General features: G+C 39.1%; 1 protein-coding gene across 1 annotated transcript in view; it reads left to right on the top strand.

The window, feature by feature from the left end:
- The window catches only part of LOC127660771 (methylcytosine dioxygenase TET1-like), a 62,696-nt gene continuing 48,154 nt past the window's right edge, over positions 1–14,542 (top strand). Inside the window, exons 1-2 of the mRNA XM_052151184.1 lie at positions 1–175; positions 4,091–5,635. Coding sequence (XP_052007144.1) covers positions 4,232–5,635 — 1,404 coding nt within the window. The 5' untranslated portion in view covers positions 1–175; positions 4,091–4,231. The remainder of the gene's footprint in view (positions 176–4,090; positions 5,636–14,542) is intronic.

Below are 14,542 nucleotides of genomic sequence, written 5' to 3'. Positions count from 1 at the left end.
TTTATTACGTGCTTTACTCTCCGAGGCAAAATGTCAGCGTTACAGTTAAAAGTTACATTGTGAAGACTGCAGACCGAGCTGCTTTTCACGCGTGCCCAGGGAATGCTGAAGGATCAGTCGTGTCTTACAGGCGGGTAATATTATTAGCCCTTCAGACAGTGCAACTATATCTCTGGTATGTAATTTAAGTATTTCAACTCCCTTCAAAGTGTTCGCTACAATACATCACAGATTATACCCCTCCTGTTTGGTTGGTTTGATTCATATCTCATGTTATAGATTGTATAGGGGTTTATAGAAACGGAAACAAACTGTAGTAAGAGATAAGCATGTGTGAACGTCAAACGATTAGTCAGCTACCGCGGCTGTATCTCAAAACCTTGTGAGTTCCCTTACTAGACAGCAGTTTTGGATATCATGGGCGCGTGACTCGGAGAAACGCGTGAGATCAGAAATCCTGCACAAAGTCCTGCATGGGCACATCACGCACAATTCTGCACCCGCCCATCACGCACAACAATCCTCAATGTGCCCATCACGCACAAAAATACTGCATGAACCTCCAGTGTGAAGCCAAAAAATGCTGTCTACATAGGGTACTCGCTAAGTTTTGAGAACAGACCATGTGTAAACTTGTGTGAGTGGTACATCCACTTGTCAGTGCAAACTCACTTCACACCAACTTCAAACTTCAACAAACTGTTTCACTTTAAGTGTAAATACTCCATAACTGAGCCAGATAAAAACACTGTTGAAACAAACAGATACAATACATATAACCTTGAGTAACAACAGGTAGACTATCCCTTTCAAAAATGTTCTTCAAAGAAAACCATGGTACCTTTGTGGTGTATGTCCAGAACAAGGCATGGTATTGCCTTGTTAAATATCCAAAAATATGGTAATACTATGGCACTTATTTTAAAGTCCCTGTAAAGGCAATTCTAAAAAAAAATTCTAAACACATTATAAATGTTAGAAATGTATTGCTAAAACATATTACAAAGACTGTGAACTGTGAAGGACTGAATTGTGGAGTTAGACCGTTAAACAGTTTTTCACCATTGCTATTTTCCGGATTTTTTGGGCGGGCTAAAGCGGGGCTCGATGACGCACTGGAGCCCCTGAGCTCCTGGACACGCCCCTACTTGATGACGCACTGGAGCCCCTGAGGCTGGCCGCTCCCTAACAATATAAATAGAGCACATTCGCATCATCTAAATTAGGTTATGCTAGCTAGTTAACGTTACATATAACTTAGCTAACTTGCATACAAGGGAGAGCAAAATCTTACCATTCTGTTGCAGAACGAGGGGGACGATGTTGACTTTCTTGGTCAATGTCCTCTGAATCAGATTCAGGCTCTGGAGGCTCAAACATATATGGCTTGGTAAAACCTAATAAACTGCTAGGAGCATCCATTCCGGCTGTAGCGGTGACAGTTGAGTGTGTGTGGCGACGGCAGCTTTCCCGCAAGTGGGCGTGGTTTCAGCGCAGCCAGCGGACACGCCCCCAGCATTTGAGAGCAGAGACCATTGCTAATTTTTTCAAGATTTTGATAGCTTATTTTATGTACTTGCCGACTTTTTTTATCATTCAAATTTGGCTGGGTGGCTAATAACACATTTTTCTGTGATATGACAAACTCAGAACACATACTTAATTTTGACTTTACAGGGACTTTAATGTCTGTCCAAGAAGCAGGATTTGTCGTGCAGTTTTGTCATTTAATAGTAATGTAATTACATTTGTAGCTTATGTGTTTTTGAGCAGAATGCATTGTGCAGTAAATTATGGTTACCGTAAATTTTTTCCTTTAGTATCGCAAAATGTTTACAGTATCCTCTGTATTTCCATTCAGAGTTTATGACAGCATTACGAAACTTAGAGAGTTTGGACTCTTTCTTATGAGGATAATACTTTGCACCTGGACACACAGTCATGAGAGTATATGCCACTTAAAGGTGCTCTCAATAATTCTTTCCTCATTAAAAAAGTTTACCTCCTAAAGACATGAATTGTAATTTTGCAATATATGTAGGAAATCATGACCTCTCATGTTATAATGAAGACTCCAGTCACATCAGTGACCTTATGAAAGCTCTTTTATTCTACATGGAGAGGGTCCGCACATAGGGGCGGCTATGTTAGAATCACACGACCAGCTGAATACTACTCGCTTAATCTCAGTAACTGTCCTGTTATTTGACACTTTCACTCATTAATTAAATAATCATGGCTGATTGTGAATATTACATTTCTACAATGACATCTGAAACTGAAAACTGTTGATTTTAAATAATGCTTCATCCAAGTTGTTAGATGTCAGTGTAAGCACAAGATGACACAAAGACAAAAGTTTCTGCTCCTTTAAGCAGTGGCAGGCAGTGCATTTCAAATCTAGGCCTTCAGTGTGATTCATGCCATTAAGAAAACACAGTTTCACAATGAATAAGACACCCTATGCCTTTGGGCATCATACATTATGTTGCAGCTAACTGTTAATACCAATTGACATTTTAAAAACACCTACACGCACGAAAGCCAGAACTTGAAATGACACTTAATGCTCAAGCAAGCCTAACATTAACTGCAGCGTGACTGTTTTGTGAAATGAACGTCTCCTGAACAGACATTCTGAATCATGATTTTTCATATAATTCTACCAATGAGGTCTATATTACCTGGAAAAATCTATCTAATAATATTGGCGATTTTAAATGTTGCTTGCATTAAATTTCGTTTTGTCAGGGTACATGGTTATGCTGTGTTCCATTAAACAAGCTTTAATACAATGTAACGTGGAAACTTGAACTCATTTATACTTAATAAAGTGAAGGTTTATCACTTACTTTGTATATCTCCCTGAGTGTCCACATGATTGTATGACATCATTTGGAGCTCACACTCACGTGCTGCTTCGGGCATGCGATTTGTGAAAAAATCGTTACACTTTGCTTGTAAGCATCAAGGAATACATTCTGACTGGACAAACTTTTCATTTTTCTCTATTTGTTTGTAGATTAATTAAGAGTGGAAAGCGATTAAAAATACATAAAAGGCAAAAAGGTGTTGGAGAATGAAAGGATGAAAAATATGTATTTATTTATTTGGCATGTTAGGCCAGCAGAGAAGGCTTTGCTGGCCCTGAGAAAAACGCCACTGCCTTTAAGAGACATAATTATCTGTTACATGACGGGCTGGGCATTATGGCCAAAAATATTATCATGATATTTATTTTCATTTTGTTCTATACTTATCACAATATACATTTCATATGATTAATGGGTAAGAAAAAGCATTTCAAATGTTTGGTAGACCTTTGGTATAAACATAACTTGTTTGTTTACAAGTAAACGCCACAGGGTAAGCTGCCTTTTCATTTGAAGTTCAAGAAGTATACTCCGTATAGGATTTAGTCCTACAAAAGGCTTGTGATGTCTTTTCGATGAAATTTCACCAATTTCATTGTCTTCAGCAGATGTTTGATTCCACTGAAAGACTGTCTTGTGACGCTCCACACTCCAGCTCAGTAGGTGGTGGTAATTCACCATAAACTGGATTGCCAACAGCCAGTAAACATCACAAGAAGAAGAAACACTATCTTGCCTGTGCCTGTGGTTACGCGAGGTTACCTGCTACCTAATGTAGCCTTATTGCTGGTCTATATACTGTAATAACAGGGCTATAAATGTGTCCCAAATGATACACTATATCCTCTAGCTAGATAATACTTCCTAACTGGCTGGTTTAAAGACTGTGATTTAGTTAGTTAGTTGTGTGTATAACTTTGTGGAACTGCTTGCATTTTTAGCGACACGCACCTGATCCGATTGTCAATGTAGAACATTGGCTTAATATAGAGAATTATTAAAAGTTCATCATCTATATTGAGGAATTTTCTTCTTGCTAAATATCGATATAATTTTATCTCCCAGCCCTAGTTAGATGGCCTGTTTACTGTATGGTTTATGTGACACTCCATTAGCTTAAATGTGAATTAAATGAGTACAATCAGATGATACATCATGCTACATAATACAAAGGATTTGGGAATGAATAATAAAAGAATTAATTGTCTTTTCCACAGGTAACCATTCATCCATGTGTGATCTTACTTGAAACATTACATGACAGATTTGACAAAAACTATTGTCCAGTGTCATCAGTATACTGTTTCCCATGCCGACTCTCCTGTACCACACCTCCCACCTCCTCACTCAGCCCAGCTATGCCTCGTACTCCCAAACCAGCCAATAAATCATCATGTGAATCCAGAAACAAAAATGTCAGGGGTGTGAAACCTTTCATAACTACAAGACAAACAGCAAACTCACGCAAAGCTAATTGCTCAGCCACTCTCAGGAGTCAAGATGAGATCAGGAAGTCCACAGACAAACAACAGGCAGCCAAGGGGTCCCAGAGGAGTGCTGTCAGCAAGCCCGGCAAGAGGAGAGTCAAGACTGCCCCAGTTGTTGAAGTATCCAGACGTACGCGTGCTTCTTTAACCGAAAATGGCTTGTCAAACCGTAATGGCCAAGGGAAGCCACCTCGCAATAGTCGGTTGTGTCAGAGCGTCCTACAGGAAGTTGAGTCTCATACGAGGGTGCTTACACGGAGAAGGGGAGGTCAGCAGAACAGAGGACAGGATACTGTCTCTAAAAGGCTCAAACTTCATGATCTTAATAGTGATGGGCAACAAAAGATCGCTCAGGGACTGACCATTAACATAAGGTCGGAGGAAACTGCGGAGGAGCACAGAGAGACGGTTGTTCTCGACACTGACAAGGCAGAGGAGAAGGTAAAGGCAAACACAGAAACTGTACAAAATGAAAGATGCTGTGCTCCTACTGATACAGAAGTTGCGCTTGTTGAGCAGTGTGACCCGTTAGAGCACAAACCCGTCAATAACGTGGACATTGCCTACAATGCTGATATCTCAGGCCCAACCGTTCCCTCCCCTTTACTGTCAGATATGTATGATTCAGGTCAGGCTAATGAGGTCAACGAAATTGTTAACCAACATACTGACTTTTCTCACAATTCTTGTGAAACCACTTCAGAAACCTCTACAGAAGTAGATGAGACCGTAACCTCACTTGTTTGTCAATCCCCTAAAGAATCACCAGCACTTGAAAACATCACAAATGCTCCCCAGGTAGGAAAAATAGAGTTGCAAAGCAATGTAGACGTGGACACTAAAGATGAAATTGACGATGCTGAAATGTTAATGAAGAAAGAAGGAGCGCTTTCTCTCCTCTCTTTGAGCACAACCATTAACAACAGAACTCTTTGTGACAAAGACGTGGCAACAACGTCTTTCAACGGCTCGCTCTCCAATAACACAGAGAGCACCCACTCCTCATTTGACAGCGAAGCAGAGTTGGTTCTGGTGCACAGAACCTCAGGAAACACTCCTCTCCTGGTTGAGGATATTCAGCTGCGTTTACTTAAAGTTCAAGAGAGGAGAGACAGAAAAAAGAGAAGTCATTGTGGTGTTTGTGTGACCTGCCTGCGCAAGATCAACTGTGGGGAATGCAGCAGTTGCCTGAACCGAAAAACAGGACATGAGATCTGTAAGCTTAGAAAATGTATCGAGCTGAGGAAAAAGCCCTTAATGATCTGTACGGGAGAGGTAAGGCACCTAATGCGTCCGCTTTTTGATGCGGCTCTCTCACAAAAGAACACATTTTTGAAGAGTCGTTACACAGCTATCAGTTTCACCATCTCCTTTTCTGAAGCCATACTATATTTTAGTTTGAGGAACAGACTGAACTTTAAGTCATTATTCAATGAAAATGTTCACATCTACCAAAATAACATTGATTCTAGCGTTTGTATTTATCAAACGTGACGAGTTCTGGATGCAAACACAGGCTAGATGTAAGTTTTGAATAAAGTTGAGAACCAAGAACCACTTCTTATTTGGAAAAAATATAAATAAAAAACACCTGACAGTATGTTTTGCATGACTTCTGGTTACGTTGAAGTTTATTGAACGTGAACTGAAATGTGGTTCCCGATCAAATGACTCTTATGAGCCGGTTCTTTTAAATCTACAGTGCGAAACACACAACATGACGACTGTAGAGTGGTTCCCTATCAAATGACTCTTATGAGCCGGTTCTTTTGAATCCACTGCGCAAAGCACACAGCGTGACAACTTTAGTGTGGTTCCTGATCAAATGACTGTAATGAGCCAGTTCTTTTGAATCTACAGTGTGAAACAGTTTAGTATGGCTTCCAATCAAATGATTCTTATGAGCCGATTCTTTTGAATCTACAGCACAAAACAGTTTAGTGTGGTTCCCGATCAAATGACTCTTATGAGCCGGTTCTTTTGAATCTACAGCACAAAACAGTTTATTGTGGTTCCCAATCAAACGACTCTTATGAGCCGGTTCTTTTGAATCTACAACACGACCGCTGTAGTGTGGTTCCTGATCAAATTACTATAATGAGCTGGTTCTTTTGAATCAACAGTGCGAAACAGTTTAGTGTAGTTCCTGATCAAATGACTCATATGAGCCAGTTCTTTTGAATCTACAGCATGAAACACAGCATGATCACTGTAGTGTGGTTTCTGAACAAATGACTTTTATAATCTGGCTCTTTTGAAACTATAGTACAAAACTATTTCTGTAAGCAAAACAGCACTATCAGTGTAGTCCAGTTCCCAAACAAATGACTCTTATGAGCCGATTCTTTTGAATCTACAGCACAAAACGGTTTAGTGTGGTTCCTGAACAAATTACTCATATGAGCCATTTCTTTTGAATCTATCGCGTGAAACCTGATCTTTGTTTCTAGGTGCAAAACAGCATGACCAGTGAAGTCCAATTCTTGAACAAATTACTCTTAAGAGCAGATTCTTTTAAATCTAATAGACACAATAACAGTTAATTTTGTTGTTACGTGCGATCGTGTTACTACAGTCTCATTTAAACAGTCTTACATATCAGAGCCAGAACAGACATGTGTACAAGTGTTTCATTCATTCTGTCTCTCTCTCTCTCTCTGTCTCTCTCTTCTCAACAGTTCCCTGTAACTGTGTGTAAAAGTCTTGTCTAATGATAAAAAGCAAATATCAATAAAACTTGTATCATATGTCATCTGCAAATATACTATATATATATCTAGTTTTAACAGATTTAATTCACAAACCTCACGAAAAACTTCTAGTTTCCAGAGCCACAGTATTTCCCTTAAGCATGATTTATAATAGCCTGGATCAAAATTGTGTCCCTCTGACTCACGAATATTGCATGACAGTCAGTCTGTGACACTTCAAGCAGGCGATCCGATCAGGAGATTGCTTTTTTAGACAATTTATGTATATGTCATTTTCTGTTATATTAAATTGTGTGATACAATATATCAGCATTATATCGGCCACCCTGCTCTCTGGATATCGGCATCATCCATTAAAATACTCCTATAAGTCGACCTCTAGTAGTGTGGCTCCTGAATAAATGACTCTCGAGCTGGTTCTGTTTAATTTATAGCACGAAAACCAGCTCTTTATTTTTATGCACAAACACACAGTGAAGTCCAGTATCTGAACAAATAACTCTCATGAGCCGGTTCTTTTGACTCTCCAGTGGAAGATTTTTGTTTGTTTTTGTTTTTTTGGAGCTTACTCTGGTCACAATTAACTGTTGTTCAATGCCAAGATCTGTGTAACGATTCTTCAACAATTTTGTGTTCCACACACACACACACACACACACACAAAATTATGTGTTTGGAATGGCATGCAAAAGTGTAAAGAATGACAGATTTTTCATTTTTTTTTCAATGAAAGTCTTAAAGCAACAATGTTCAGTACAACCTTGACCATACAATATTTACACTCAAAGTTGCTTTCAAATTTCACATAGACTAAAGACAGTTAAAGACAATAGGCAGGTGAGGTTTTGATGTGAGAGAATAAACATGTTGAAATAGATTTGGATATTTGTTGGTTTCCTATTCACACTTTTACTTTCTATCACCACTGTCTTCTGAAAGCAATCAGAGAAATGGATGAGCACTGTTATCAGAGAAAGCCCTATCACATGATGCACTGTGAGCTTAGCACATGACCTGTTTGTCTATTTGTGTGTACGTTTGTGAGAGAGTGAGAGAGAATGAATGGCATTCTATGGATGTCAATTCTCCGTGTTGCAGCGTGTCCTTACCCTCACAGCATGTGTTTGACAGAGGCAGACATGCATTTTAGTTCTTCAAGAATTTCTGTCACAGAATGTATTTATTATGGAACTCTGTTGCTTTCTTTTTATTTATGGCATTTGTTCTTATTTGTGCAGTAGTTATGTTTGGTTCAGGCACCTAAATTGTTGTCACTGTCACTTTGGTGATTAAGACTGAATTCCTAGCATTTTTGGGTCTAGCTGTTTGTTTAGCCACAGTCAGAAACAATTTTGTTGTTTCTCATTAAGCACTTATTATCCAATTTTATGTAGATTTATTCAGAACCTGTCATGCACTATCTGCCAAATCTACATAAATAACCTTGTTAGGCATTAGTGAATCCTGGGTCCGAAATTAACTTTTTAGCCCACCAGCCAGTCAGTTTTCTTACTGGCCAATTTTTTTTATTATTGCATTTTACAAGTGGATTTTAAAGGCATATGGGACAAATAAACAATACTGCATGCATGCCATGTTTAAAAGAGAACTACATTTTTAAAGAATTGTATTAATTTATTATTTATGAAATACTTAATTGCCAGATAGTCCATTTAGAAAAATGTTTCAGATTATTCACTTATTACAACAAAACAATATTTGTATTTTAATGTAGAAGTTGTCATATGAACCAGTAAGTAGAACTCATGAACCTGAAGTACACACAACAGAGTAGAAATTATTTGTTTACTTGGAGTGAGTCAATTAATTAATTCAGCTCTAAGACATTCATAAAACTTTTTGATTCACTATAAAGAGCCGGCTCAAAAGAGTAATTTGTTTGGGATTCAGTCTACTGGTAGTGCTTTATGTCTCGCCTCCCGCTGTGGATTCAGTAGCAGTGTGGATGTGGCGCTTAATAGTAATACAAGAAAGACTGTGTGAGTATTTTAGTCCGGTTTTCTGTCCGCATCACCTGAATAATGCACGTTCAAGAACCGTCAAAAAAATAATTTGGTTTTTATTATTAGCAATCATTACCGGAGAATTTGTATGTGTGGTTGTGGGTAATAAAAACTTACTGTACACTCTACAAACTTTACATCCAGTGTAAATCCAAGAGTTGTCTTACCTTTAGGGAATGCTCCTGTACATACTTCAGTCTTGCATTGCGGTACAGTATAGCTACTTCTAATGGTAGGTGCCCACTGGCGCGGAAGAAATCCACTAACCCCACTCACCACACCAGAGAACTGCTGCTGCTTCAGAGTGAGTTTGTAATACACAAAGCCAGTGTATATTTTCTACTATTAGCTTTCAATACATGAGCAATGATATCATCTTAAAATATGTGCAGTTGGAAAAATGCCAGTGTTAATTTAGGAACATTTGCTTACCCAGCCACAGAATTGACACAAATAATGTGTGCAATCATCATTTGTAGTCACTGATATATATAGAACTGGATTGCTCATGATGTCATATCAAACATGCCCAAACATTCCAATGTGCCTATTGACTTAATAGGAAATCATCTAATTTCAGCAATTAAACATTAATCATCCAATCACCAATTTTTATCTGAAATCTGCATTTACATACCTACAACGCAAACGTCCCACACATGTAATTATTTATTTCTTTAATAATTTCTTGAAAGCCGAGCGAGTTATATGTATCTATATCAAACAGTATCCACCACTAACAAACTTCATCGGCGAACAGATCAGCTGAATGTAAACAAGTTCACTGAAACTAAGGTAAGACTCAGACAAACATTTTCAGATATATTTATTGCGAACATCAAAGTGTTTGTTCAGAGTTACTTGTTTTATGTTTTCATCAAAAAGGGCCTTTTTCAGGGGCCTGGGTAGCTCAGTGAGTATAGACGCTGAATACCACCCCTGGAGTCGCAAGTTTGAATCCAGGGCGTGCTGAGTGACTCCAGCCAGGTCTCCTAAGCAACCAAATTGCTAGGAAGGGTAGAGTCACATGGGGTAACCTCCTTGTGGTCGCTATAATGTGGTTCGCTCTCGGTGGGGTGCGTGGTGAGTTGGGCGTGGTTGCCACGGAGAATTGCGTGAAGCCTCCACACGTGCTATGTCTCACGCTCAACAAGCCATGTGATAAGATGCACAGATTGACTGTCTCAGATGCGGAGGCAACTGAGATTTGTCCTCTGCCACCCGGACTGAGGCGAGTCACTACACCACCATGAGGACTTAGATCGCATTGGGAATTGGGCATTCAAAATTGGGAAGAAAAAGTGGAGGAAAAAAACAAACTTCAAAAATAATGTGCCTTTTTCTCGTGACCACTTGAATAAGAGTGTGCGCTCTCTCTCCCTCTATCACACGTGCAGAAGGAGACAAGCAAAGGTTAAAATTAAACTGATACGTTAAGTTAAAATGGCAAACAATCACGTCATTTATGAAATGTATCCATGTATGACAACAGCAAGAACTTCAAAATTATAACAGGCAAATATCAGGCATTTTAGATTAATTAAAAATCCTGGTTTGACTTTTTTAAGGTCCCTTTTTTTGTGTCACCCCAAAACAGGCTCTTTCATACTTGCGTTACAACTTGTGGATGGTTTTGCCACTTCCTTTGGTGATTGTTGTGGTGCACTGATAGACTGAATACCGGGCCAGGTGAATGCTCTATCTGCGTATATCTTCTCCCTTGTAACGAATATTATCCATAACGAGCAAATTAAACATTAAACATGATCATAACTAGATGGCAAAATGCAACTTTCAGATCCGGAGGTCAGAAACGGGGGTGTTTTCACCTGTCAGTCTTTGCTGCTCTATGACAGTTTGGGCATACCAAGAACCTCGAACACTTCCAATGGCTTCACCTGCTGGCAGTTTAACGTTGTGTCAGCGATCCAGTTCTATATATATAGTGTTTGAAGTCTGGATTAAATGCACTGAATCCACCTTCGCTCACCATATGCCAGCGGACACACCGCGTTTGAGACTATTGATAGGCAGCAGGACTACATGTTAATGAGAGCCGTTCTATATATACACCTGTGTTACTGACTGTCCTGTAGCCCTACAGACTCCCCTTGAGGACAAAACTAGAATGTGTAAACCTAATTTATAAACTGACATATAGCGATAGTGAGCAAAAACCACCTGCCATAGTGGCCTGTGATACCGTGAAATTCACAGGTCAAACAGAAAATGTACTCGCATTTGGTGCTTGGCGGATGTACATTTTTTACTTTTATGATACTTTTTTAAGTTTTAAAGTGAGTTTTTAGCAACTGATTTTGTATTGCAAATATGCATGGGGATCTTTATTAAAGCATCTTTTGTGTTCAACAGAAGAAATAAAGTCAAACAAATTTGCAATGAAATGACGGTGAATAAATTGTGACAGAAGTGAGCGGATTTCATGGTGTCTGTTAGTAGTAGTCTGTTAGAGACAGGAATGTTGATGAGATTACACTAGATTGAGGTCTATAAACATATCACTCATTTCACTAATATTTAGGGCAGTGTTCAGCTGAGGTCACATCTGTCAGTGTTACCTATTTAGATTTTCTCAGTCAGGGTGTTATGAGTGTGGATGGGTTGGTTGCAAATTCAGGATGTGAGTGAAAGTTTGGGGAATTAATTTCTATTGCACTTGGGATTGTTTGTCTTTATCTTCTGGGGTTTGATGGGAAAACCTTCTGTAATGAAAACTACACACAGGGCCTTCCCATAATGGATGTCACATGAAATGTAAAGTGAAAATACGTTAGTGCAAGAGGAAGTGTGGACACTTCACACAATATTCACTTCAGTGATGTAACTCACCCCCTCAAGTGTGACTGTTCTATGTATGAAAAACAATTATACCCATTTTATTTTCATACAAAAGGATTTAAAATGAAACCATGACACTTCAGCTGTCAGCTACTGTAAATTATTGCTTTACATAGTATGTTATCATTGTAAATGTCTCTGTAAATGCCATTAGGTGTAATGGATCATGAAATATTTATATTTTATTTTTTTGATCTCCAAAGAGATTTCAAAATTGTTAGGTTTAAGGCTTGTTCGGTTCTGTATTGTAACATTTTTTTTGAACAGGTTAAACCAGGTCTGTTTGGGTGTATTTATTTCAAAAAGGCCTTGGTCGGATGGTCAGGATCATCCTGTGTTCACACCTAGAATATCAAAAAAGTGAATTTAATACAAAGCACTGGTGCTTTCAAACTGGATTGTATGGTGTTGATGGGTTACGCTTGTTTTTTATAGACAAAAAGCTAACCTATCAGTACAATAAATCTGCTTAATAGTCTTGAAAGCTATGAACACCTTGGATGTTTTTTCATCCAGTATGACAAATTGTCACATTTACATAATAATCTTTGCTCACGTTTTTTATGTGTCTTTCTTTAATTAGTGTTATTGAACAACCTGATCCCACGGCTAGAAGGGATCACATACCACATCTCACAGCATATGCCGCAACATGTCTCCTTCATCACTATAGAATTATAGCCGTGTTTGTGATCAAGATTGCGTCTTAATGTCTATTCATTTTAAATTCACCAGGCCTGTGTGATCACGCTTGCTCCATTACAAGACATATTCAAATAGAAGACAAATTCTGCACAGCTGCCAGCCAGTTGATACACTCTTAACATATCAAAGCCCTCTATAAGCTCAGTAAAAAAATGTCACCTATGATTATATGTTTTTACTATGCCTCCGAGACGGAGCTACTGCTGTTTGCTTGTGAATGGTGCAGGGGGCTGCTTGGCTTGGCACAGTTGGGGAAGATGGAAAATCGGGGGAAAATAAAGGGTAAGGGGGGCTTTGGCTAAGCCTGGACTGGTTTTAATCATGTCTGACAGTGCACTGAGGCCAGGTAACGTTCCAGAATGCATGTTACACATGTGCTGAATTTCAAGAAGTGTATTCACGACGTCACAAGTTCTGGTATTACTAAACATGCTTTTCCTGACTAATCAAAGGTTTTAAAGACCTCAAGAAATGGTTTGACGAATACAGTTGTCTTTCCTGTGTTGATTTGTTTCCCATTAAAACAGAAAGTTGGGTATTTCAAAAAGTAAGATATGTGTCCCCATGTGCACTTGCAAACTGTAGTCTGACTTTTTATGGCGGTTTCTGAGCATTCGCTTCGTCCTTGCTGAGCAGCCTTTCAGTTTATGTCAATATAGGACTCGTTTTACTGTGGATATAGATACTTGTCTACCTGTTTACTCCAGCATCTTCACAAGGTACTTTGCTGTTGATCTGGGATTGATTTGCACTTTTCGCACCAAAATACGTTCATCTCTAGGAGACAGAATGCGTCTCCTTCCTGAGCGGTATGATGGCTGCGTGGTCCTATGGTGTTTATACTTGCGTACTATTGTTTTTACAGATGAACGTGGTACCTTCAAGCATTTGCAAATGGCTCCCAAGGATGAACAATACTTGTGGAGGTCCACAATTTGGCAATTTGTAATTAGTGGACAACCCGCTCTACCACCTGAGCCACAGCCGCCCATCAAGATATGTTACATATTAATAGTTTTGTGCACCGTGGCTATCTTCAAAAAGCAAGTGAGTTGCCTTGCAGCACTGAAAAATAGGGAAAATTCAGGTTGTCCAATTTACCAAATCATATAATTTGTGATATACGTAACAAAATTGTGTTTTTCTTCTTAACTTTTTTCTTTGCTTTTGATTAATGTAATTCTCTAAAATGTGCACCCTAGGTAACATTATTTAGGGTTAATGTGATAATCTAGTATGTTCAACAACAGCACAAAAATATTTTTTGCTGCTTGTAAAATTTACTTCATTAAAATGAGCTAATGCAACACAATTCTTGACATTTATGTTACAACTTAATTTCATTGCATTCAGTATACTTAAAAAAAAAAAAATGTAACTGAAGTTTAACTAATCCGTTTGTTATGGGAATACGTTTTGTTGACATAATTGGGCAAGGAGATACAGTATCTCACAAAAGTGAGTACACCCCTCACATTTTCCAGCACTGCTTTAACCCTCTTGGGCATGGAGTTCACCAGAGCTTCACAGGTTGCCACTGGAGTCCTCTTCCACTCCATGACGACATCATGGAGCTGGTGGATGTTAGAGACCTTGTGCTCCTCCACCTTCCATTTGAGGATGCCCCACAGATGCTCAATAGGGTTTAGGTCTGGAGATATGCTTGGCCAGTCCATCACCTTCACCCTCAGCTTCTTTAGCAAGGCAGTGGTCTTCTTGGAGGTGTGTTTGGGGTCCGTATCATGCTGGAATACTGCCCTGCGGCCCAGTCTCCGAAGGGAGGGGATCATGCTCTGCTTCAGTATGTCACAGCACATGTTGGCATTCATGGTTCCCTCAATGAACTGTTGCTCCCCAGTGTCAGCAGCACTCATGCAGCCCCA

This window comes from Xyrauchen texanus, chromosome 20, assembly GCF_025860055.1.
Source record: "Xyrauchen texanus isolate HMW12.3.18 chromosome 20, RBS_HiC_50CHRs, whole genome shotgun sequence".
Classification (NCBI taxonomy): domain Eukaryota; kingdom Metazoa; phylum Chordata; class Actinopteri; order Cypriniformes; family Catostomidae; genus Xyrauchen; species Xyrauchen texanus.
The sequence above is the reverse complement of the archived record's forward strand: the minus strand, read 5'-3'. Positions and strand labels throughout refer to the sequence as shown.